The 25,359-nt window shown below is 39.3% G+C and overlaps 1 protein-coding gene across 1 annotated transcript in view; it reads right to left on the bottom strand.

The window, feature by feature from the left end:
- The window catches only part of DYNC1I2 (dynein cytoplasmic 1 intermediate chain 2), a 48,870-nt gene extending 23,978 nt beyond the window's left edge, over positions 1–24,892 (bottom strand). The window contains 5 exon segments of the mRNA XM_029910562.1: positions 3,151–3,266; positions 8,948–9,038; positions 20,519–20,633; positions 22,651–22,768; positions 24,748–24,892. Of these exon segments, the coding sequence (XP_029766422.1) occupies positions 3,151–3,266; positions 8,948–9,038; positions 20,519–20,633; positions 22,651–22,758 (430 nt within the window). The 5' untranslated portion in view covers positions 22,759–22,768; positions 24,748–24,892.
- Positions 24,893–25,359: the final 467 nt, after the last annotated feature.

The raw sequence follows: 25,359 nt of genomic DNA, 5'->3' as shown, positions 1-25,359 counted from the left end.
TTTTCCAATAGTATGGACGTTCCCAAAGTTGCATGGAAGGGAGCCTGATGTAGAAGGTGTCAACATAGAAGTTATTTCTGTCACCAAAAACACATTTAAATGAATATTGTCAATTTAAATACACTTTTGTCCAATATTTTTACCTACTATTGTTATATATAACAAAATTAGTATCACTGAAAGGTTACAGGGAAAAAAAAGCTATTTTCTATTTGTTTACTTTGCATATAGTCAGGTTTCACAGTTTGTGTGGATCTCATAGCAAGAGGGAAGAGAAAAACATTTGTAAAAATTGGAAAGAGTGACTATAAAACCACCAAAACATGAAGAGGAATTAAGAGGCAGTTGTAGTACTTGAAACTATTTAAATCAGTTTTAAATTCACTACATTTCAAAATAGCATTCTTCCTTTAAAATGTTTCAAGTTTAATCTTTGAAAAACCTGAACTGCCTTTTTCTAGACTATATTAGAAGGTTGGTAGACATAACCAGTTGTATTTTCAATATATGTTCCATCACACTGTCTAATTCAGTGGTCTAGATATGCAAATGGATGGAAGGAGCAGTATTGCATAGTATGCTACAGGGAGCTTCCTAGGCAAAGGAGTGGTTATTTTTAGGAGAGTCAATGAGGGTACAGAATTTGAGAGTTAAGTCATCTTAACCCTGAAAAAATTTATGTTACCGGACTTAAGCTGGATTTTCAGGTTTAACTCTGAGTTCAATGTATCCAGTTCCCCTTTTGTCATTTAAGTTACCAGTTTTTAAACACCTCTCCCCACTCAAATTTCTAAAATAAAATTGTATATAAATCACTCTGAAATACTAAAATTTGTTTGAGCACTGGTAACCAGAAAATCATGAATTCTAATCCAAGCTCCATGGTTTTGGAGGCAAGAGAGAATAGAATAAGTTACTTAACCTCTGACTCAGTTCCCTCATCTATAAAATAGGAATATCTACTTACTGCTCAAACATCTGATGAGGATTATTAGTAAAATACTTGGATGAAGAATGGAATTCTAAGGGCTAAATTTTATCTGTTCATTAAATTTTCCCTCAGCCTATGCAAGATTTGCAGCAACAACATGCTAAAGAGAGACGCACTCAACCCTTAGCAGACTTAGTTTTAGTACTCTCAAAAAAGTAAACTCTCCTACGTACAATTTCTGCAATAAACTCCTGTTTTTTTTTCAGACAAGAAGATTCTTTAAGGAAAAGTTGTTCTATCACTGAAAAATTCTGAGATGCCACCCAGGTATGATCACACCAAAACAGTGAATTACATGATGCCAGGAGAGCGGAGGAGAGTTTGAAACACTGACAGCAGACACCATGACCAACACAATACATGTAGAATGTGAATGCACAGCTATATGGTTCTTGCTACTGCACGCTCTCAGAGGCAGAACTGAGAGGACCTCATAAATAAAGAACAGTTGAAGTGGAAATCAGCATTTTCATGAACTGGTGAGTTTCTGAAGAACAATGTGATTCCTTTGATGTCTACTGATGTACCCTTGCATGGGTGCTTGACAAACAAGCATTCAGCTTCCACTTTTGCCAGTGCTCCAAGTAGAAGCCACCATGCATAAACGGAAAAGAAAAACTACAGAAAAGCCTTTGAACTGGTAAGTATTTTAAAAAACCCTCATATATGAAGGGGTAGAAAGCTTGTTCGCAAGAGAATTGTTTTGCCTATGATCTGTAGGCAATATATTGAATATTCAATAAATATGTTGCATTGAAATATTAGTACATATTCCAGTTTGTCAGGTAAATAAAATAAATACTAGGTCTATATATATATTTTTGTGGGGAAATAAAACATACTATTTAAATACAGAAAAAAAATCATCTTCTACTCTAGTTTATCAAGTAATAAAGTTTAGAAACCTGCCCAGTTAGGTGTTTGGAACACATATTGGATTCCCTTACATGACGCGGAAAGGGGGGGAAAGAAAGAAAAGCTCTTTTTCAACAGAGGGATAGTACTGTGATGTGCTTTTTCTCGTTTCTCTTCTATATAGGTGTGCTTCAAATATAAGTGGCTTCAACATAAACCACTGTCAATGTGTAACAAGTGATAGTGTACTGATGCAAGTTAGAGTGCTATACATTCTGCATCAAACCTTTTCAGACAATATGCTTGTGATTCTCTTAAATGAAAAGGTTTAAGAACTAAATCCTGTAAAATATAAATTTAACAGAATAAATGAGCCCATAGCTTTTATCTATATTTCCTTGAGAAGATATCAGAAAATTAAACACAAACCCCAAGAAAGCTAGGAAGTACAAAATGGAAGTTGAAATTCTAGGCCCTCAATTTATGTTCTCATAGTAAACTTGCTCATCAGAGATCAGTCAGGCAGTCACACTGAACAATTCCGTGTTTTTCTGATGAGGACTAGGCAAAGACCAAGTATTGTCATTTGTGATCTAATTCCCAGGTCTCTAAAGGTTAACAGCAAGTGAATTAAACCCACTCAATCTTCTTTAAAAAAACAAAACAAAACTTTCCTGCAAAGACAGCAAGTTACAACTGAAGCTTTAACTTAGAAATTTCCAACTGTTTTCAGTTTGTACCATAAACTAAGAGTCAAAAATGTGATTAGCATATGCAACTCCTATTCTCATCAATGGAAATTTGATCAATGATTAAGGGCAGTCTCTGTCCCTACACATAAAAATCAATTTATAAAAGTCTTAGAGTGTCATTTTTTCAATCAAATGCTAGTGATGGCAGCATGCCACAAATGGCTTAAGAACACATAAGCCTTCAAATAAACTGATTTTGTTACCTTAATGTGCACAGAACACATTCTACATTGCTTAAACAGACTGTATAAGTCTTCTAGAAAACTGTGTATTTGGGATAGGAAAATACAAGTGCTTAATAGGTTCCCTTTAATTAATTACAAGATGCAGAATGACATTCTTTAAAAAGACGTATATGGACTTCACAGACATTACCAGTCATCCCACAGATCAATTTACACTTAACCATGTCCAGCTCTGAAAGACTATTTATTTTGTAAAATATAAAACATCAAGTAGAAAATGACTGATCTCCATCTGTCCTAGAATAGTCTGGATACATTTTAATAACCAGAAAAAATACATGCAATAGTAGTATAAGTTAACACTCACCTTCCTTTGGTTGAGTCATAACTGGTGTTTGAGTCTCCTTTGTGTATGTAACAATTTCTCGAGGAGGAAAGTCAACTTGTGTAATTTTAGCCATTCCAAGTTTAATAGGCCCACGTCTAAATAAAATGAACAGAGACATTAGAACAACTGATATTTTTAATACAATCATGACTAAGTTATAAAGTTTCAGATTGCCTGCAGTGATATGCAAGGCATCATCTCACGCCACACTCTAAAAATCAAGTTTAAATCCAAAGGATGCTATCATCTGAAAAATGCTATGTATGTTATTGATATGCTAGCTTTATTTTTTAAAAGGTGGCTGGCTTATACACACAGACTAGAAGAAAAAGAAAAAAGGCAAAGATATCTGGATTTCTTGACTTTACACAAAGTGTTTTTCAAGGCTTCCTAAATCTTAGTGTATGACAAGGCTTTTTTTCACTGGCTAAAGGATCTGTTTTACAAACCTAACTCATGTGAGCACTACCGTTGTTTTCCTTGCTCACATGAAAGATATTTGCAGGACCAGGGTTCCAAGACTGCATAGCTTGCAAAATTGTTTAATTATTCTGCAATTAATGACAGTTTCCCAGTATCATTTAACTATGCTGGCCATTTCCTTAGCTCTCCCAAACCTATTATTTATGACTTAGAACTGTAAGTCTGTTCCCAAACAGTAGTATAATATCCCTGAACGGAATACTAAAGAACTTAAAGATTTAACAAGAAAAATTGAGAACAAAATCTCATTTAAATACTGACATGGACAAAATGGGTCTAACTGCAACACAGACACACACACAATATATATATATAATATAGCGTAAGTTAGACCCATCTCAGGAGAACTTTTATAAAAAAACTTCTATTAACTTCGATATGTATATTAATCACTATTCCAATAATCCAGCAATAAAAAGCAGTATGTGAAAATTAATCTTTCCATCATCTTCTCCCACACTTAAAAAATCCATTAAGACTAAATAGGCTCAAGGAAAAATTCTAACAGATTCTTTCTTTTTTTAATTTTTGGAAGGCAAATACAATTCTATAACATGATGTGGGGCTTAATGAAAAAGCTTACAAGTTATAATAGACTTCATGATACATTAGCCACAAAACAATGAGTTCCCATCTTTTCTTATATTAGACACATTTTGTATATATTTAAATGTGTAGTTATTTTATCTCAATAGAATGACATTTTATAGTTTGTCTTGCCAAGAAAAAAGATGTAGATAAAAAATGTTAAGAGTGAAACATATTGCTGGAAAAATGATAAACCTGCAATTACAGTAAGACTGAAGTTGCCTACTATAGGCCAGTTGCACTAAACCCAGGGACAGCATGAACTTTGATTACTTTCAGAACTTGTGTTCCCTTAATAGTAATTTAAAATTCATTTTTAAAAAAGCTCTCATATTGGATATATATATAAATTGTATATTTATAAATACACAGAAGAGGGAATATAAAATCTATGAAATACCCCAGATCGGAATCAGAGTGGAGCTGAAGAACTGATGGATCAGTATCCCAATGCAGCGTCCTGATACCGTAGGTTGAACAACCATGCAGCATTAGCAAAAGAGGCCAGAGATTAGTGAAGCAAATACACACTATGAAATGTTAAAGCTATTGTAAGTTTACATTTTTTTCATTGTTTAAAAGAAACAAAATGTAATGTCAGTTAGTGGAAATTCAGTGAACATTCAATGCTACAATACATGCAAAAAGTATAAAACAGTTAAACAGAAACATACAATTCAGAGCAATTAGTCATTCAATTATTTCAGATATGGGAAATTAAAGCATTGCAGAATCACTGACAAAAGTAGCCCATATGAAAGCAAAATGAATAAAAATCCATTTGAAACAGCTTAGGAAGTTTTAAACTTTAAACTTCATTTTAAAGCTATACTAATTTGGTTATGTCATACGAAGTCAGGTTTGTTAATGTACTGCAATCTTGCCCAAAGCATTAAATATGTGCAGGAAATTGTCATATTGGTAAAGGAAATGAGTCAACACAAACTTTTTGGTAGAGAAGCAAAATGCATTTCCACTGGGATACAGAACTGCTAGAGTTTCCAAGATGTGACACTGCTGTAATTATGGGTTAAGCACTGCCTTGGGCTTACAAATGTCATCCGATTTAAAGCCAATTTAAAATATTCAGTATCCTAGAAAACAGTGGGCTTTATATTAAAATGTTTCAAAATAGTGAGTATTCAGCACAGTATATAAGAATAAGAAGTGGAATGGATCTGTTACAGGTCACTTATATAAAATAGGACCTTCGTTATATTTTAGTCTTGCCTGGAGCGGGGAGGGAAATCTACTTCATCTAGTGTTGGTGTCTACTTCTAACTCTACCAGGGCACAAAGCAGCAATTTCAAACAAACATACGTGAAATATTAGCAGCAGAACATCTGCTTTTAGTAAGCTTGCATATGCTACCATACTTTGTAGAGAATTTTAGGAAGACTGAAGTTATTTTTCAGTGGAACTGGAGAGTTCCTAGAAAGATGTAAAGTTGCTCCCAATAGTTTAATACAGAGTGGTGAAAATATTAAATTAAATTTTCAGTATCTTTAATGATGTACTAGGTAGTTCTAGTAGCAAGTTTTGGTTTAAAGGGCACCAACTTTCAGTAATGGTTTAATTAGAAATGCAAAGCTTTGGTTTTACTGTCCGAAAGTAGGGACACAATAGTTTTCCAAGTCATTGGAAGATTGACTATGTATTACTTGCAAATGGGCGGTATTGTCTATGTGTCCAAAATAAATTGTTTTGAGCGTACTGTTAAGTTTTTTCTTAGTAAGTTTCTCCTTCCCTCTCCTACATAAAACATGCCATCAGAGTTTTGCAAAGATGTACTGATTGTTGAAGCAAATTAATATGTTCAAACTCTTTCACTCTTTTCAACTCTAAAGTTGTCTTCAGAAAACTGAATCACATTGCTTTGGTATAAAACCTAGCTTCTTAGAGGCTGCTCATTCATTCAAACTCACTCCCTGACACTCATGTTTCTTCATTGGTATAAGGAATATTATGTCCTTTAAGATTTCTCATTTGTAATGTCTCAATCCTTACACTTTTTGTTGGAGGAGGAGGATTATTATTTTTTAACCAGAGATGCTCTTCTGAAACGAAAATGGCATTCTGAGATTGGAGTTCAGCCCTTTATTTGGGGTGACTGTGACATAATATACTGCTAAGTATGTAACATGCCTTAAAGTATGAATTATCCGTCTGCTTTAATGATTAAACTTTAGTCAGTTGCCTAATACTTCATAAATATTAACTAAAGCCTCACAACATCCTTCTGGCATAAAAGTGTACATTATTAATATATACCTCAATATACTCTAACATTCTCTGTTAGAATAGTAAGTGATATTGGGTTTCAATATGTGATATTTCAATTGTTCTCTACAGCCCTGACTTTTTATTCTGAATGTTCCTGAGAAACATAGGGAGTGGGAAAGAGAGGCAGAAGAGCTGCAATAAACACAGCAACTTGAGGATAAGAAGCAGCAGATATGAAAAATGGTTTACTGATGACAAGGACAGGAGACGCAGTCAGGTAAATTGATAACAGCAGTGGACGTAGGGCCTGAACAGTGGTTTACTGCTTATCGGGTAGTTAAGAACTGCAGCTGTGTGCCAGCCAGCATAAGGGAGAGATAAAAATGCAGAGGAGATGCTAAGCTAACCAGGAAGACAATCTTTGTAAACAGAGTTGCTGCATGAGAGGTGCACTGTAATCATGTGATCTCACAGCTGTTCAACATGCAACTGAAGTGGAATGTTGGGATTAAAGGGTTAAAAACATGGAGAAAAAAATAAAAAGGATCAGTTTTACATTTTCAGTTCAGTATCAAACTTTTAGAACTAGATTTCAAATGCTGATGTGTACTGATATGGGCACATTGATGGGCCTCTGAAATTCGGTTAACTCCTTAGAACTGTTTCTAGCAGCGATCATACTAAACTATTCCTGCAGAATGATTTTCCAAATTCAAGATTTTTTTGAATACCAGTATGTCTCACCAAGAGTCCATATGTACTAATATACTATACATAGAGGCAGACATTTTAGTACTTTAAATTATTTCTAAGTATTGTCTGGTGGTTGGATCTCCTGACACCCAATGTAATGCTCTAAATTCTATTCTTTTTCTACCACTGACTCATTATTTGATCTTCAGCAAATTAGTTTGTTTACCTATGCCTCAGTTCCCTCATCTGCAAGATGGGAAAATTGCTGTACTGTACTTCCAAACCCTGAAAATTGCTGTTAATCCTAATGTGTAGGGCACTTTGAGATACGTGGATGAAATTATAGAAGTGCAAGGTATTATTTTCTCTCAACAGTTTTCAAGAACCTGTGCCTACTCTACATTTGTGTGACATGCATTTATGTAACTATACGTGCAGAATACACAATGGTGAGGACAATAATATTTTCATTAGTTGGAGATGAATTCACCATAAAATGTACATGTGAAGTTTGTTTCATGTCAAACATGTTTCATACACACTTCACTATTCAATATTACACATGAATGAAATTTAATCTTCAAATATTTTAGATTAAAATAATGTTAGCAGAGAATAACCCTCCCACCCAATGGATTATAATAGAAACGATTCACAGATCTCATGTCACATGTGGACTGTACTACTTAAAATCTGGTTGTTACTAAATGAAAGAGCAATATTACTGGATATTTTATTACATCAAAAGTGGGTTCGATCCACACAGATTGAATGAAATATTAACACAAAGTTGCATTCAAGAGGTATAGTGTCCACGAGCAGTCAGGAAAGCAACGTGTCTCCATGTTAGTGACGTGTTGCATTCTCCTGTTTTTGCTTATTGCTCTTTTTAGCAACAACCTAAACTTTGTTAATGCCACTAACTGGTTATGAAAATAATCACGTTTTTTACAGTTAGGATGGTGGGAATAGCAACATTTAAACTATACATAAATGGGGTGCAAGCACTGATTCTTCAAAGCCTAGGGTATGCAAAATATGAGAATGACATATCAGCCACAACACAAGTATGTGGAAAAGACATGAATATGTGCGTCTTGATAAATATTATAGCAAACAACTTAAATCTTATTTAACCTTCTTCCAAAAGGAGCAAAACTCATGTGCAAGCACACCTAAAACAATTATCCTCTAGATTTCTTTAACAAGTTATTCCATAATATAAACATAGTGATAAGTTAAAAAACATATTTGATAGTGGCATAATACCTTAATCGCTATGGCAATTAATAGATTTTCTGAGCAAATTATTATGAGAATTTACCTACTATCTGAAGAGAGTGCACATGATATGGCAGTGAAAAGACCCCTTTCATATAACATCCTCTTTCCTCCCACCCACTTTAAACTATGGGTCAATTAGAAACAAACATATCTGATTCTCCTTAAAGTTAAAAAGGAATTCAAAGTTTCATTTTACATTTTACTTGCAGCTTCAGTATTTAAATAAAATACATTCCAAGAGAATTATCCATATCAGAGAATAAAATGGTTTTACATAATCATTAGAGTAAAAAACATGAATTGCTTTAGAACAAGAGATGTTATGTGGTTTATCTTAAAAGGACTTAAACATATAAAATTTGACTTGGACATTTACAAATTTTAAGTTATCAACACTAACTCAATAGTATTTTAAAGCACTTCTCAACCTACAAACATTTCTAACAACATTTTAATTGTTGTTAATTGTTAAAACAATCTAATGTTTTAAGAAAATTACCATACCTAGATCCAACGGCACCATCACCAGAATCTTGGCTTCCAGCCTCACTTGGAGTACTCACAGATTTGGAAGATGGAGACATAGGAGGAGGGACTAAATAGTGAAACAGACAGGTATCCGCTGTTACTACTCGTAGAGGTTGCACAGCTTAGGATGTTTCCAAATTAATTTAACATGAAGTATTAAAAAAAAAAAAGATGGCAAACAAAAAATACGTGGATGAAAATGAATAGTAGAAAGAGAGGGGAAAAGACAATGTTAACATTTCATGCTGGAGACTCATGCAACTCTTTGGCATTTAATGTAGCGGGGATTTATATATATATATAAAAAAGACACACCCAGGAGAAAATGACTGGTGAATATACATATTTTTTTTAAAAATCTCAATTTCTACAAAATGCTGCCACCAACTTTCAAAGGAGACAATTTTCTTTATCATTTGTCATTTCCAAATAAGTTCAAAGCATGTTAGTATAGCATTAATAACTGTTTTCATGGATTAAACAGACCATAAAATGCACTATTTAAATTCTGCTAAATTTGCCTTCGCTTCAGTTACAACTGCAACAATTTATTTTGCCATACAGTAAGTTTTAACCTGTACTGTTGTTTTATCAGATAATAGTAATTAACACTTCTTTTAGACAAAAGAATAGCTGCTATCCTGGAGCTGTTTTTTAATTAAATGTAATAATGTTATATTTAAAATATATATCTCCTTTAAAAGTTTCAAGCATTTTGGGTGAAGATTGCAAACAAAATTTAAAAAGCAACATGCTTTTGGGAACTGATGCATAATGAAAAGTGACATCATGCAATTTAAATACCATGCAAAACTGTTTCCCCAGTCTAGAAATTATGATTTGTAAGAACGGCCTAACCCGGCTTTATACCTTTTTGACAGCCTAATAATGCCTCAGAGTTCTTTGCACGTTCTATTTTTCAGTAACGCACACAGACACCCAAAGCCATGGTTCTCCCCTAAACTGGGAGTTAAAAAAAACAACAACCCCCCCCCCCCTCCCGCATCACCCTTTCCTCCCAAAACAGGGAAAAATTACAGGTAAAGTTGGTAGATAGCTCTTTTTACAGGTATACTTTTACTTGGTAGTCACTGCCATCTGCTGGATAATTTATAGAATGACTGCCTACAACCCTCTATTCTAGTACTGCATGATTTTATCACTAACTTGTTCAATTAAAAAAAGGCAATTAACATAAACAGACAAGCATGAATGAAAACTTGTTCTGCTTTTACTAAATTAGACAGTTAAGACCTGAAAACAGAGCTAAGGGATCACAATGCCCAGACTATCAATTTAGCTCAGACTGTGTCAAATACACGGCTGTGATAAATGTGTCACGGACCATGAAATCAATTCTCCCCTGTGAAATCTATCTATTGGAGGGGGGTAAAAAAGGGGCAGGGCTGAGGGTGCCCCACCGGGGGCTCCTATCATGCACCGGGCACCAGTTGCTAGTCCTGGCGGGATTGGGAAGGGATGGTACTTCCTCTTCCCCTGCACAGCTGCTCTTGGGGGAGGGGGGAGATCAGACCCACCTCTGGGTACCACCCACACTTGTAGCAAGTGCCATGGCTGCTGCCTTCAGAGCCCAGCTGAAGCGCAGAAGCAACGGTAGTAATCCTGTGACCACTTTGCAACCCCCACAACCCCTTTTTGGGTCAGGACCCCCCACGATTACAACACCATGAAATTTCAGGTCTAACCATCTGAAACCATGAAATTGACTAATTTTAAATTTCTACGATTGTGAAATTGACCAAAATGGACTGTGAATTCAGTAGGGGCCCTAATAATGTGCAATCAGGGGTGGCTCCAGGCACCAGCGCACCAAGCGTGTGCCTGGGGCGACAAGCCGCGGAGGGCGGCCTGCCGGTCACCGTGAGGGCGGCAGTCAGGCTGCCTTCGGCGGCATGCCTGTGGGAGGTCCGCCGGTTTCGGCGGCAATTCTGCGGTGGGTACGCCGAAGATGCGGGACCGGCGGACCTCCCGCAGGCACGCCGCCAAATCCGCGTTACCAGTGGACCTCCCGCAGGCACGCCGCCGAAAGCCGCCTGACTGCCGTGCTTGGGGCGGCAAAATACATAGAGCCACCCCTGTGTGCAATCCAGTGATTGAGCTCTAACTAATAGATATAAAGTATCAAACACTGAACTATGACATTAAATATCATAGAGCCAAATCTAAAAATACTTGTGTATACTGCAACTTAAAATTGTATGTATGTATGTATGTATGCTCCAAAGCAGAGCAGCTCTTCCCCACACTCCCTCCAAAAAAATCCAAAGAAAAGGTGAGAACAAATGACTGACTTTCCAGGATTTCTTTTGCCCCTGGAAGCAGCTGCTCACTGTACACAACTTCATAGACCACGAAAGAGTCAGATACAAAGAAGGTAAGAGTATCAACAAAACAAAACAAGCTCCCTGAACAGGGGGCTGCAAACGAGGGAATCTGAGAGGGAGATCCCCTGCTGAAGGAACGAACACTAATTCTTGGGGTGAGTGAGTTTTTTGTTTGTTTGGTTTTTCTTTTGGCTTGCTTAAAGTTTACAGCGTGGTCTGTATGGGACTGTGTGTTTAGGGACTGTGTGGGAGTAGGGGTCAGAGGTCAGCTAACTGAGTGTGCGCTAGCAAGGCTCTAGCCTCCTGTCCCTTGATCCTAAATCATTCTTGATCACCTTTCCCCTGTGTGTTAACGAGGGGGCATGGTTCAAAAAGGCCACATTGCCAAAGCCAACACTGCTCCTGGGTCCAGACAGAGAACCCAATCATGGATGACTCTACACAGGTCCTGGTGTGGATTTGCAGAGACTGACCTGTAGTCCCCATCACAGAAAGCCAGGCTAGGGAGGTCATCCAGTGTGTGAGTTTCCTACTGATAGAATCCCTCAGGAACCACATGGGAGAGCTACAGGAGGAGGTGGCTAGGTTGCAAGTGATTGAAAATATACACATGGAGACCTCCAAGATTGAGGAAGCAATCCATCTGGGGAGGCCTGCAGTGGCACCACCAGGGGAGGAGGAAACAGCTCCTTCATAGGGAGGAAGCTGGATGCTGGCTACTTCTGCTCCCAACCAATCCTCCATAGAGATTTAAAAAAAAAAAAAAACACTAGTTCTCTACCCTGGCAATGAGGGATGAAGAATCTCCCCCAAAGGCAGAGGAGGAGGAGCCACATACCCCCAAGGCTGGAAGGAATGTGGCCACCAGTCCTGAGAGAAAACCACCTGGTGGTGAGATATAACCCTGAGCAGATCAGACGTGACTACAGGCCTCTGGAAGTGAGGGTGAGGGAGCTGGGGGCACAGGTGGCGGTGTCATCAATCCTTCTGGTCGAGGGTAGGGACCCAGGCAGAGAGAGAGAGAGACAGAGAGAGAGAGACACATCCTGGGATGAATGTAAAACTGTTCGGTCACAGTGTTGCCAGGAGCACTTTGACTTCCCTGACCATGGGATACTGTTCCAAGAAGAAGAACTGCTGAGCAGAAAGAGGGTCCACCTATCAAGGAAGGGAAAGAGTATATTTGGATACAGACTGCTAACCTACCGAGGAGGGCTTTAAACTACGTTCAAAGGGAGCAGGAAACAAAAATCCACAGTAAGTCCAAAACATGGAGACCTGGATGAAGGGTCAGAATCTGGGGGGCGGGGGGGGACATAGGAAATCATAGCAGGGATGCAGGAGACGAGGAAATATAGAAGGAGAAATCTAATCAACGTCTTAGATATCTGTACATTAATGGAGGTAGTATGGGGAATAAAAAACTAGGAATACTAGTGAATAACCGCAATTACAACATACTTGGTATCACAGAGACTTAGGGGATACTTCATGTGACTGGAATATCGATATAAAAGGGTACAGCTTGTTCCGGAAGCACAGGCAGGGAAAAAGAGAGAAGGGGTTGCTTTGTACATGAAAGATGTATACACTTGCACTCAGACTGAGATAGAAGTGGGAGGCAGACCTGTTGAAAGTCTCTGAATAAAGATAAAAGGGGTAAAAAACAAGGATGATGATATAGTATGAGTCTACTATAGACCATCTAACCAGGAAGAAGAGTTGGATGAGACTTTTTTTAAACTAACAAAATCATCCAAAGCGCAGGATTTGATGGTGACGTGGATCTTCAACCACCCAGACATCTGTTGGGAAAATAATACAGCAGGGCACAGATTATCTGACAAGTTCTTGGAATGCAATGGAGACCACTTTTTATTACAGAACGTGGTGAAAGCGACTACAAGGAAGAAGCTATTCGAGATTTAATTCTGATAAATATGAAGGAGAATTTGAAGATGGAAGGCAGCTTGAGTGAATGTGATCGTGAAATGATACAGTTCATGATTCTAAAGAACAGTAAGAGAGAATATAGCAGAATAAAGATAATGGACTTCAAGAAGGCAGATTTGAACAAACTCAGAAATAGTAGGGAAGATCCTATGGGAAGCAAGTTTAAGGGAAAAAAGTTCGGGAAAGTTGGTAGTTTTTAAAAAAAGAGAGATATTATTAAGGGCACAAGAGCAAGCTATCTCAATGTGTAGAAAAGATAAGTAGTATGGTAAGAGAACACCCTGGCTTAATCAGGAGACCTTCAATTACCTGAAATTCAAAAAGAGAGTCACACAAAGTGGAAACTGGGTCAAATTACAAAAAGGATGAATGTAAGAAAACAACACAAATATGTAGGGACAAAATTAGAAAGGCCAAAGCCAAAAACGAGGTTAAACTAGTTAGGCTCATAAAGGGTAATAGGAAAACATTTTACAAATACATTAGAAGTAAGAGGAAGACCAAAGACAGAATAGGCCCATTACTCAATAAAGAGGGAAAGACTAAAAGAAAACACAGCAATGAATGAAGCATTAAATGCCTTTTTTATTTCAGTTTTTCACCAAAAAAGCTAACATAGGGAACATAAGTGGAGCTAGGATCTGTGGAGGGTGGGAGAGATCCCAGAGGACTGGAAAAAGGCAAATATAGTACCTATTTATAAAAAGGGGAATAAAGACAATCTAGGGAATTCTAGACCAGTCAGCTTTACTTCGGTACCTGGAAAGTTAATGGAGCAAATAATCAAACAGTTTGTAAGCACTTAGAGGAAAATAAGGTGATAACTAACAGTCAACATGGATTTGTCAAGAACAAATCATGTCAACCCAACCCAATAGCCTTCTTTGACATAAGCCTTGTGGATATAGAATGGAAGCAGTAAATGGGATATATCTCAACTTTACTAAAGTTTTTGGTACTGTCTTGCATGATGTTTTCATAAGCAAAATAAGGAAATATAGCCTAGATGAACCTGATATAAGGTGAGTGCACAACTGTTTGGAAAATGAAGAGTAGTTATCAATGGTTTAATCAAGCCAGAAGAACAGAGAGAGGGGGGTTCCTTAGGGATCTGTCCTGGAAGCAGTTCTGGTCAGTATCTTCATAAATTATTTGGATAATGGCAGAGAGATAGTACACTTAAAGTTTACTGATGATACTAAGCTGGGAGGAGTTGCAAGTGGTTTGAAGGACAAGATTAGAATTCAAAATGATCTTAAACTGGAGAAATGGTGTGAAATAAATAGGATGAAATTCAGTAAGGACAAACGGAAAGTACATCATGTAGGAAGACATTTTTCAAACAACTGCACAAATACAAAATGGGAAACGACTGCCTAGGAAGGAGTATTGAAGAAAAGGATCGGGGGTGGGTGGGTGGTGTTATAGTGGATCACAAGTTAACTGAAAGTCAACAATGTAAGATTGTTGCAAAAAAAGTGAACATAATTCTGGGATGTATTAGAAGGAGTGTTGCAGGCAAGACATGACAAGTAATTCTTCCACTCGACTCAGCACTGATAAGGCCTCAGCTGGAGTACTCTGTCCAGATCTGGCTACCACACTTCAAGAAAGATGTGGACAAATTGGAGAAAATCCAAAGGAGAGCAACAAAAATGATTAAAGGTCTAGAAAATGTGACCCACGTGGAAAGATTGCAAAAACTGGGTTTGTTTAGTCTGGAGAAGAGAAGACAGGGAGAGGGAGGGCATGATAACAGTCTTCAAGTATGTAAATATTTGTTACAAATAGGAGTGATAAATTGTTCTCCTCATTCACGGAGGACAGGACAAGAAGTAATTGGGCTTAAATCGCAGCAAGGGATATTTAGGTTAGATGTTAGGAAAAACTTCCTAAGAGTAAGGGTAGTTAAGCACTATAACAAATTATCTAAGGAAGCTGTGGAATCTCCATCATTGGAGACTTTTAAGAACAGGTCAGACAAACACCTGTCAGGAATGGCCTAGATCAGGGGTCTCAAACTCAAATGACCACGAGGAACACATGAGGACTAGTGCATTGAACCGAGGGCCGCATCACTGTCACCCCCACTCGCTGCCTCTGGCCCCGCCCCCACTCCACCCCTTCCATTAGGCCCCGCCCCTGCCCCACCTCTACCCACCCCTTCCCTGCCCCATTCCAATCCCTTCCCCGAAGTCCCCACCCCAACACTGCCCCCAAGGGGTGCAGAAAGGGTGCAGGGTGCGGCAGGGGGCTCAGGGCAGGGAGTTGGTGGGTGGGGTGCAAGAGGGTGAGGGGTGTGGCAGGTGGCTCAGGGCAGGGAGTGCAGGAGGGGTTTGGGATGCAGCAGGGGGCTCAGAGCAGTGAGTTGGGGTGCGGGATGTGGCAGGGAGCTCAGGGCAGGGGGTTGGGGTGCGGGAGGGGTTCAGGGTGCGAGCTCCAGCCCGGCGCCGCTTACCTAGAGCGGCTCCGGGGTGGCAGCGGCGCACACCAGGGCCAGGGCAGGCTCCCTGCCTGCCTGCCCTGGCCCCTGGCCCTGCGCCGCTCCGTTCCTGGAAGCGGGTGGAACCGTGTCCCTGCAGCCCCTGGGGGAGGGGGGGGAGGCGATCAGGGTTCTGTGCGTGCGCTGCTCTTGCCGTTCCTCTAGGTACCTCCCACGAAGCTCCCATTAGCCGCGGTTCCCTGTTCCCAGTCAATGGGAGCTGCACGGGGCGGTGCCTGGAAGGAGGCAATGCAGGAGCCCTCTGCCTCCTTCCCCCGTCCCAAAAGGGCATGCTGCCAGCTGCTGCAGAGAGCGGCGCGGGGCTCGCAATCCCACAGGGGGCAATCCCGCGGGTAGGCAGAGGGATGGGGGGGGCACAGGGAGCCCCGCGGGCCACGGGTTTGAGACCCCTGGCCTAGATAATACTTAGTGCTGTCTCAGTACAGGGGGACTGGACTAGATGACCGATTGAGGTCCCTTCCAGTCCCACGTTTCTGTGATTCTATGATCACTGCCATGAAAATAATTAACCAATGAAAACAATCATTTGAAGGTTCCCTGATTTTTTTACACCAAATTCTGCCCCAATTTACATATGATGCAACCCTGTTCGAGATATTGAAACTACATGGAGTGCGAGTCAGGACAGATTTTGACCCTCTAACATACACTAAAGTTAAAATGCCTTTTTCCTTTTAAGAATCTCTTGTTCAACAGAAGACCACACAAGTATTTAATGAAAATTCTATCTTTATTAAATCCTATTTGCACCAGAATTATTATTTTTTAAAAGAGAGACAGCACTATATAGCTGGAAAGGAAAGACTAGTGTCAGCCTGAGTACCTACTCTATGCCTCCCAGTTTATTTACATTTGTATGAAGTTTCCATTTTTTAAAAAACTGCTATGTACAGCATAGCTGAGTGATTTATCTGTAGTACAACATGTATATGCTAAAGAAATAGATTCTCATTACCAAAGTAAATGGCAGATCTAATCCAGAGTTTTGGAAAATAATTCTTATTTCTGATGTTCTGCCTATTAAAAAAAACCCTACATTTGCTCCTCCCCCAAAATGCTTTTCTTGCAGAGGAAATTACATTTAGAACTCTCCAATACACCTCTGGTAAAAGCAGATCTAAAATAATGTAATATTCGTAGAAGGCAGACTAAAATTAGGCAAAATGTAAAAGGAATTGACAAGAACTAGTCCTTGTATACTGATTTACCAAAAGGCAACTTGTAGTAGCCTATCAGTTACTTATCGTAGGCATATGTATCTAGCAAACAGATTTTCAGGTAATACCATGATTTACTAGATCTCCTTCTACAGTACTTTATTCATAATCAATACTGCAAATATTAACATGCAGTGAAGAGGTTTGAGGCCTAATCTCTTTAGGCACTGTTACTAGACTAAAACTTGCACACTCTTCCTAGTTAATAAGTGGGCTAGTGGGAAGAGCAGATTAGAGGACTGCTAAGAAAAAGATTTGTGCACAGAATCCTTATGACCGGCACAAAGAGTGTATTATTTCTAAAGCATTCTCAAATTTAATCTGCGATACTGCAATGCCCCCTTGTGGAGTATGTCATTTCCAAAAAGGAAGTCTCCCCCTTGGTGGGGACAATGCCTATTTAATGCAAATGTAATTATCTTACGAGACACTCCAAATAAGAAGGCTTAATTTTGATTGTTAGAAGATAAAATTTTAAGGATTTCTTGAAGCAGTTTTGTGTTTCACTAAGTAAGTATTGTTAGATGTTCATCTGTGTGTGTTCTCCTTGTGTGCTATCCTAGGTCTACGCAGACAGCCGGCACAGCAGACCTCGAGCGAACCAATGACCACAAGATCCGTTAAGGTACAAAGGCACCAGGCCAGGTTTATTGTCGACAAAGCACCAGTAATAGCATGAGGACACTAAGACATGTATGCCCGTGACAATGGACGCAGCTCTGTGAATGGCAGAACTTTCCATTCCCCCCTCGGTTGGGCCAAGACACTCTCAGAGATACCTCTTTATACCCTGATACAAACAAATTATGTGCTGCCCCGTGAGATAAATAGTTACTGCCCCCTGATGTGGCTAGTTATCACCCATCTCCTTGTGCATGTTGGTTCGATTAAAACATCTCTATTTATCACTCCGTTATCCTGACCTTGTCTTTTGGGAGGGGTCAGCATGTTCCTGTAATTCTTGGAAAATATTTTTGTACCATCCTTGATATCAGGATGTTTTGGTACCACTCTTCTGAAATGTGTTTTCTAAGAAGTGCTAGGCACAGAGTACTTAATCAATGTGTGTTTCTCCAATATCAGCCCTGTTCTTGCCAGATTCTGTGAACTTGCAAGCAGGCAAACCCTGACGTTTGCTCACAGCCTAACTTTTGCTAACTTTGCTTTATATTAGCAAAGCTTGCCCACTTTAGCTCAGGCCTCATACCAGGCCTCTAACACAAGGGCTTATATCTCAGGCTCTCTTCCTACTACAAGTATGTCTTCTTACATCAGGGATATGGTGGTATTTAAGAAAATCTGGTTCAGAGGATGAGTTCTTAAAAGTGGAATCCCATATTATATCATTAAGGCAATATCTGATATAGGAAAACCGCCTTATTGGAAGTCTACAGAAAGGAAAGACTATCAATACGTGTTTACTTTATACATTTTTCCAATATGGCTCTTTCCTTTGAAGAAACTTAATGTAACCTGAGTTAGAGCTTGATCAAAGCTACTGCTTGAAGTTAAATATAGCCACTGAAAGGGAGCGTTCTCCACTGTCACATGCAAGCAAGGTCCAGGCTTTGGACAAATGGTTCCCTGCCTGAAGAGTACCAATTTTGTTAGGGCATGGGATTTCAGACAATTTTCCATGAACAGTTACACATTATAAACCCACAGATTTGTTTTATAGAGATGTACCAGTTCATGGCTTTCAGACTTTCACAGACAGCTAGTAATCATGTGCTTGTGGACTTCTGAAAGAGTCTTTCATATTAGTTCAGCAAAACTATCAAGCCTTCATTTCTCCTGTATGGAAATGTCCAAAATTTTAGTCTACCAAAAATACCCAGAGAGGAATGGATAGTTTGTAACATATTGTACTGCTAAAGATGCCAAAACTCTGAATGGCGCAGACAGAGAAAGATACTCAAACATCTGTGGAGTACAATTGCCACAGTAATGATTAAAGAGACAGGATTCTACTCTTACAAGTCATTGTAGATCATTGCTGAAGCTTATGGAATAAGAATGTTTTTAATGGCATCCCCATGGTCGCTTTCAAAATACATAGGGATTGTTTCAAGACCAGATGCAACAAGGTAGTCAGAGAAGGATCATGTCCATAATGGAAAAGCAACTACCACACTGCTTCATACTTGCAAGACAAGATTCAGAGTGATAGCCCAAATCAAAAGGATAACTTGAAATCCTGGGTGGTCAAAAACTAGTGATGAGAGAAGTGTCTGAGATTCAGGATGGAGTTTAAAAATACTTCTCCAGTCTGATTTTTTTTCAGAAAGATGTGGCTAAGGAAAGCCAAAGTCTGAGCAATCAGACATACCTGATATACAAACCTATCCAAGAATGGGGTAGGATCTGAGGCTAAAATGGGGAAAGAACAAATTAAGAACAATTATATTTTCCTAGACAGTTAAAACTTACATTTGACCTTGCTGTTACCCCCATTATTGGAAGTGAAAGCACCTTTAGGCCTGACAGAAGACTGCTGTGGATTTTAACACTCTGTTCTGATAACATTTAACAGCATAAGCAGAACTGTGTACATGTAAGAAATTGCAGAATAATCATGTTTAGTGTTGCATATGTGTAAGAAATTGCAGTGTAATCAAGATAAAATAACTAAAGTTAGAAAAGACCGGTCTGATTTAACACTAAACTTGTACGGACAGGGAAGATAGTTAACATGGAAATGAGAGACTAGGACATATGTATAAGAAAATATAAGCAAAAAGTTTGTGTGACAAAGGGAGGCTGCTGTATTGTTTGGTGCTGGAGGAGACTGATGAGATTGTGCTGATGAACTTCCCACTTGTAACTGATCACTACTCTGTTTTTCCCTTAATAAATATGTTAGACCCATCTGCTGATTAAGTGAACCTCAATCCAACACCCATAAGATTGTGTAGGTGTTGGTGGGAGGGGGAAGTTAAGTAGTAGAAACAGAACAAATGCACAAACTGATGCATTACTGATATGTATAGTAATTAAGGTCAGTGATTGTGGAGAAGTGGACAATCGCTAGCTAAAACCCTGCCTGTTGACAGAGGACAAAATACCAATGTGCTGTTCAGGGAAAATAAGAGGAAAACAAAAATGTATGTTATTTAATGCAGACCAAAACAGATTCCCAATAACACTTTTGTTTATGCTCTGAAGGAAACTAACTTTTGACATATTCCTCAATTTTATTTAATATGTGCCAAAGATACTTTAAATTTAGATCCCAGTTCTCAGAGACGGTCTTAAATATTGAGCAGATTAGCAGAGTTAAACATTTTACTAGCAATATTTTGTAAAAGAAGAGAGATCGAGCATTTAATTGTGTGCACTGAGGCACATCATTTAGGATTGACACTTATGACAAATGGTGAACTATGCAAGACAAACTGTGCCAAAGACAAGAGACACATGCAGGCTAGAACTACTGAGTCAGTCATTTAATTTTCATGCTTCTAATACAAATGCTACATTCTTAATGTAGGATATGAGGGATGAAACATTTAACTGGTATTATTCTTACCTATAGGAGAATCTGGCGTTAATCCCATGCTTTGAAGCAATGCTTCAGCTTCTCTTCTTTTCTTTTCAAGGTCAGACTCTTCTTGTACAGGAAGAGCTTCCTTCTTCTGATCAGTCTAAAAAAATTTCAGGAACAGACAACCTTTGAGAGACAGTATATAGTTGGTGTAAAACATTTTGTGGTTTCATATGTGAGAAAACATTTAGTTATTTTTCAGTATTCATTTTTCTGTGCTTAGTGAATAAATATCATGAGTAGAGCTTGGAGAAGTCTGATCTAGCAATCCTCAAGCTCCTTTTTGCAGGGAAAGTCAAAGAGCTCTTTCTATGTTCCTTAATGAGATAATGATCTGGAAAACCTCTAGAATGGCAGTAACTCTTATAAAGAAAAATACTATGGGTTTGGGATAGCAAGGAGACAGACAGAACCTTGGCCAACTGTGTGACAGGACACTATGCCCGATATGGCAAATATTTAAAACATTTACTAATTAGAAGAATATATAGATCATGTGCTAGCAGGCATGAACATATTCAGAACCACTTCTCTGTAGGGGTGTACACGGGCTGCTTAGGTTTTCTTGTCAATCACATAGGTTTCACAAAATGAAAGAAAGGGAACTGTGAAAGAACTATGTGAGACGCAAAAACGCAACTGATGGATGCACAGTACAGTTTAAGTTAAGTTGTTTCTTGCCATACTCCACAAAAGAAAAGGAAAAAATCAAGTAACCAAACGCTTCAGCATATTATTCAAAAAAAATAACCAAAAGATTAATGTTTGGGCCAAGTGAATTTTAGGAATAAAGCACACTCAGCTCCCAATAACATCACCTCAGGCTAAAAATCAAATGAATTATCCTCCAACTGGTCACTGAAAAAAGTCTACAATAACTGATGTTCTAGAGAGAGAGAGAGAGCCAAAACACTTCATTAAGTTTAAACAAATAAGTCTATTACTTATTAACTTGAAGAAATATGATTCAAATTCAAGTTGCTCATACCATACAATACATTTATCTCAGTCACATAATTAGAGTACAATCATTGGCACTCTGTCACTATCATTCTTTTTTGTAAAGATGAACTGGTCATTCAACAGGAATCTTTGGAATAGGTGGAAAAACCTAGATAAGTCAATTTTCTCACTATGTAATTGTTAAAGATAAATGCCTACTCCTCTCTTGGATACATGTAATATTTCCAAACCATTGTATGATTTCTCCTAAATCAAGGAGTTCCCAAATATTATAAACACATGATTCCTGGAAAGTGCAAACTAGCAATACACTTTTCTGTGATCACTGGGACATGGATTATATTGTGAGATATTTCTCTGTCTTTTCTTTACATATGAATCATGCTTCTGGCGTGTTCAGTAATATGCTGTTTTAAGATTCTTAACAGCCCATAACTTAAATGCAGAAAAGACATAAACACAGGCCCCAGTTCAGCAAAGCATTTAAACATATGCTTAATTTCAAGCACATACTTAAGTGCTTTGTTGAATGTGTGCCAATGTGCAGAAGAAGTTTGCAGCAGAAGGCTCTAGAGTATAACTGCCAACTGTGCACTTAAGCAATTTCTTGGCTTTCTTTTTACTGATTATTAATTCTATCTTCTAACATGAAGAGTAGGTGGATATGACCTGATTATTGTTTTGACTTGAAAATGCAGGTTGAAGATTAGAGTTGGCTAATGGCACAATATTCTACTAGGCCACTGACAGCACTGATAGTCATTACTGAGGGACATATTGAGAACTACATTTAAGGAAGTACTTTAAAAAAATACTTTTCACAGTTTATGCAGTTTGTTTACTTTCTACAGGGAGATCTCACTAATCACTTCAATTTTCTGTTTCTCATGGACTAGTGTAATGCTATTATGTTTGGATTTCTAACAATGCATGGGGAAGAAAAACACTGTCATCGAAATATTTCTATTCAAAACTGGTGTTAGTCCCCCTTAAAAACAAAACAAAACTGCACATTTAAATTTTAATCCTACCCTACTTAACAGCATACCTCTACGTAACATGAAGCAAATTAATAAATTACTAAGTGCAAGACAAGTTACAGAACATAAGGAAATATTTGATAATTTTCTTGTTGATAACATTTAGGTTCTTACTTCCTTTTTCTTTCTTTCTTCCTCCTTTCTTTTCTTCTCCTCCCTGATTTGCGCCAAGCGTTGCTTTTTGCGCTCTAACTCTGCCTTCAATTCACTTTTGTCAGACATGGCTGGAATCCTGATCAACATGAAGTGATTATTAAACAAGTCATATAATACAGACAGTGAAGTATTTTTAACATAATGGACTTCCATGATTTTTCAAAAAAGTAGTCAGATTGATAAAATATACTTATCTGGCCTACTAAAAACAAAGCTGTGAAACAAAGCCTTAAGGAGCCACCTAAACATTTATTACATCATATCCAGATTTCCCTCACTCACCATATCCTGCTGGCTACCAAAAGATTAGAGCCTCTAATCCTACAATGCGTCTCTGCATATGAAGAGAGTCAACTACACTCAGGATCCAGGCATAGGACAGCAGGAAGGAGAATATCAACAAATAAGGAACTGCTTTTGTATTTTAGTTCATTTTAAATGTTGCAGTTTAACAGTGTATTCTGTAGTATGTAGCTGTATTAAATCTATATTCTGAATCATATGAGGAACGTCAACTTTATTATGAACTAAAAAACAAGGTAAGTATAATTTATTAGAGAATACAATTTGAACTACACAAAATGTAGATTACTCAATGTTTTTCTTTCTTTATTTTTTTTTTTTGTCTAGTGTTTACTGTCAAGGATTCCAGTGTATTTTTCAAAAGAAAGATGCAGACACAGGTGGATTCAGAAATGCATGGTCAATTATATGTTCTACTGTGAACACAGCAAGGTTTCCCAAATTAAACAGGTTGGTAGAGGTGGAGAGTTCATTCCCATTAAACAAAGGTACCAAAAAATTAAAATACAGGTCAGAAGAGCTGTATGTGTATGGGGTGGAAGAATAAGAGATCAAATTTGCTGATGCAACATAAATCCAAATTGTGTTTTAGGAAGTTCTACAGTGAACAAGAGGAGAAGCTGTGAATGCCCTTAAACTCCGATTCTGCTAACAGTGATGCAGGTGCTTAACTTTAAGCCCAAGTAATGGAACTATTCAAGCGCCTGAAATTATGTTTGCAGAAGCAGTGCTTTCCAAAGATGATGAAGCTAAAAGCCGTAAACAATTAATTGACAGCTGTTTCTTTTTTCACATACATGCATGTGTGCATGAGAAAAGAAACATACCAGAAATTTCATATATTTAGTTCAATATAAATGTTGATTTTTTATATTTTAAACATAAAATTGCCAATAGATTTGTTTTTAAGATCACCAAAGCAACTTCAGAGATGAATACGATCACTGCATATTTTTGTTTAGTTTTTAATAAAGGAATTGGAAGTTTAATACTAAATTTACACAGCATAAATTATATAACGTGGTAGCTCCAATACAGAAAGCCAGCTTCACAACACTGCTGCAACTGGAAAAAGATGAAAAATTGATCTGATTAGGTGCGTCTTCCTGACCTGGTACATTATCAGCAGCTGCAAACAGCCTCAGCGTAAACCAGAGACGCCTGAAAGGGGCTGTGACAGCGGGGATAAGCGAACAACGAGTGAGAGAGAGCTCCAGGGGACACCCGCGCACGGTGGCTGGGCTGTTGTTGCTGCTGCACAGAATCGTGCTGTTACCCAAAGGTGACCGCATCGGCGCACCCTGGAGCCTTAGGGCTGGAAGGAGACGCCACCGGGATGCCTAGGCTCACCCATTACAGCAACCGGGGCGCTTCAGCCCAGGGCCCCCTCCCCACAACACAAGGCAACAAGCGCCTCCCGAGGGACCTGGCATCTCCGCCTGAGACTGGGCTAGCCGTCTCTTCCCACCCCCAAGCCCAGTGCCCCGGCCCATCGCCTTCTACTGCCCAGCGTGTGGGGCCGCCTCGCCCACCACAGTCCATGGGAGGAACCTGCTCCCCCTCTCCCCACTGCCGGCGGTACCGGGAGGGGGGGTGTAGCTTCTCCTCCCCTGGGCGGCACTGGGTGTGGGGGGAAGGGGCGCCCGACTCCTCTCTGCCGCTAGCGCAGACTAGGGGTGCGGCGGTGGCTGGTTCAGGGGCTACGGGGCGCTCCCTTCCCTTCCCTCAGAACACGTCGGGGACGGCGCTAACCTGACAGCGGAGCCTCTCTCCGCTTAAACCGCCGCTCGGAGGCTCCGCGCCCAGCTCCGCTTTCACCTCTTCACAAAGGCGGTGGCAACGTCGGGCGAGCCGGGAACCTACGGCAAGTGCGGAAGGACATACCAGCTTCTCCCGGCAGAACGCGCACGCGCTGCAAACCCTACGGCGCCCGTGGAGGGACACATTCACTTTTCGACACAGAACACGAATATAATGGAAGTGTTGGCAAAAAGCTGCTGACACTGCCCAGGAGGGTTCACCTCCAGCACCCGAAATGAGGGGCCTGAGGGGAGCACCTACATGGCATAAAATAAACCCAACATTGCTCCTATAGCGTCAAATACGGAATTATGGCCGAGGAGACCACAATTCCCAGCATGCATTGCGGCCCCCTTGGGCTAACACTTCCCAGCAGGTAACGCGGCCAGCCCGCCGCCCCAGGAATGGAGCAATGCATTCTGGGGGCTATCCTTTCAGCAGGAGCATTGCATGCTGGAAAGTGTAGTTTCAATAGGCCACATCGGCATACTGAGAGCCTACGTAGCCAGGGACCGCAGTATAGGAAGTGCACGGTGGGTGCGGTCACGGTGCCGCCCTGTAAAA

The sequence above is a fragment of the Terrapene carolina genome, unplaced genomic scaffold, assembly GCF_002925995.2.
Source record: "Terrapene carolina triunguis isolate 2854851 unplaced genomic scaffold, T_m_triunguis-2.0 Scaffold62, whole genome shotgun sequence".
Classification (NCBI taxonomy): Eukaryota; Metazoa; Chordata; order Testudines; family Emydidae; genus Terrapene; species Terrapene triunguis.
This window is presented reverse-complemented; position numbering and strand designations above follow the sequence as displayed.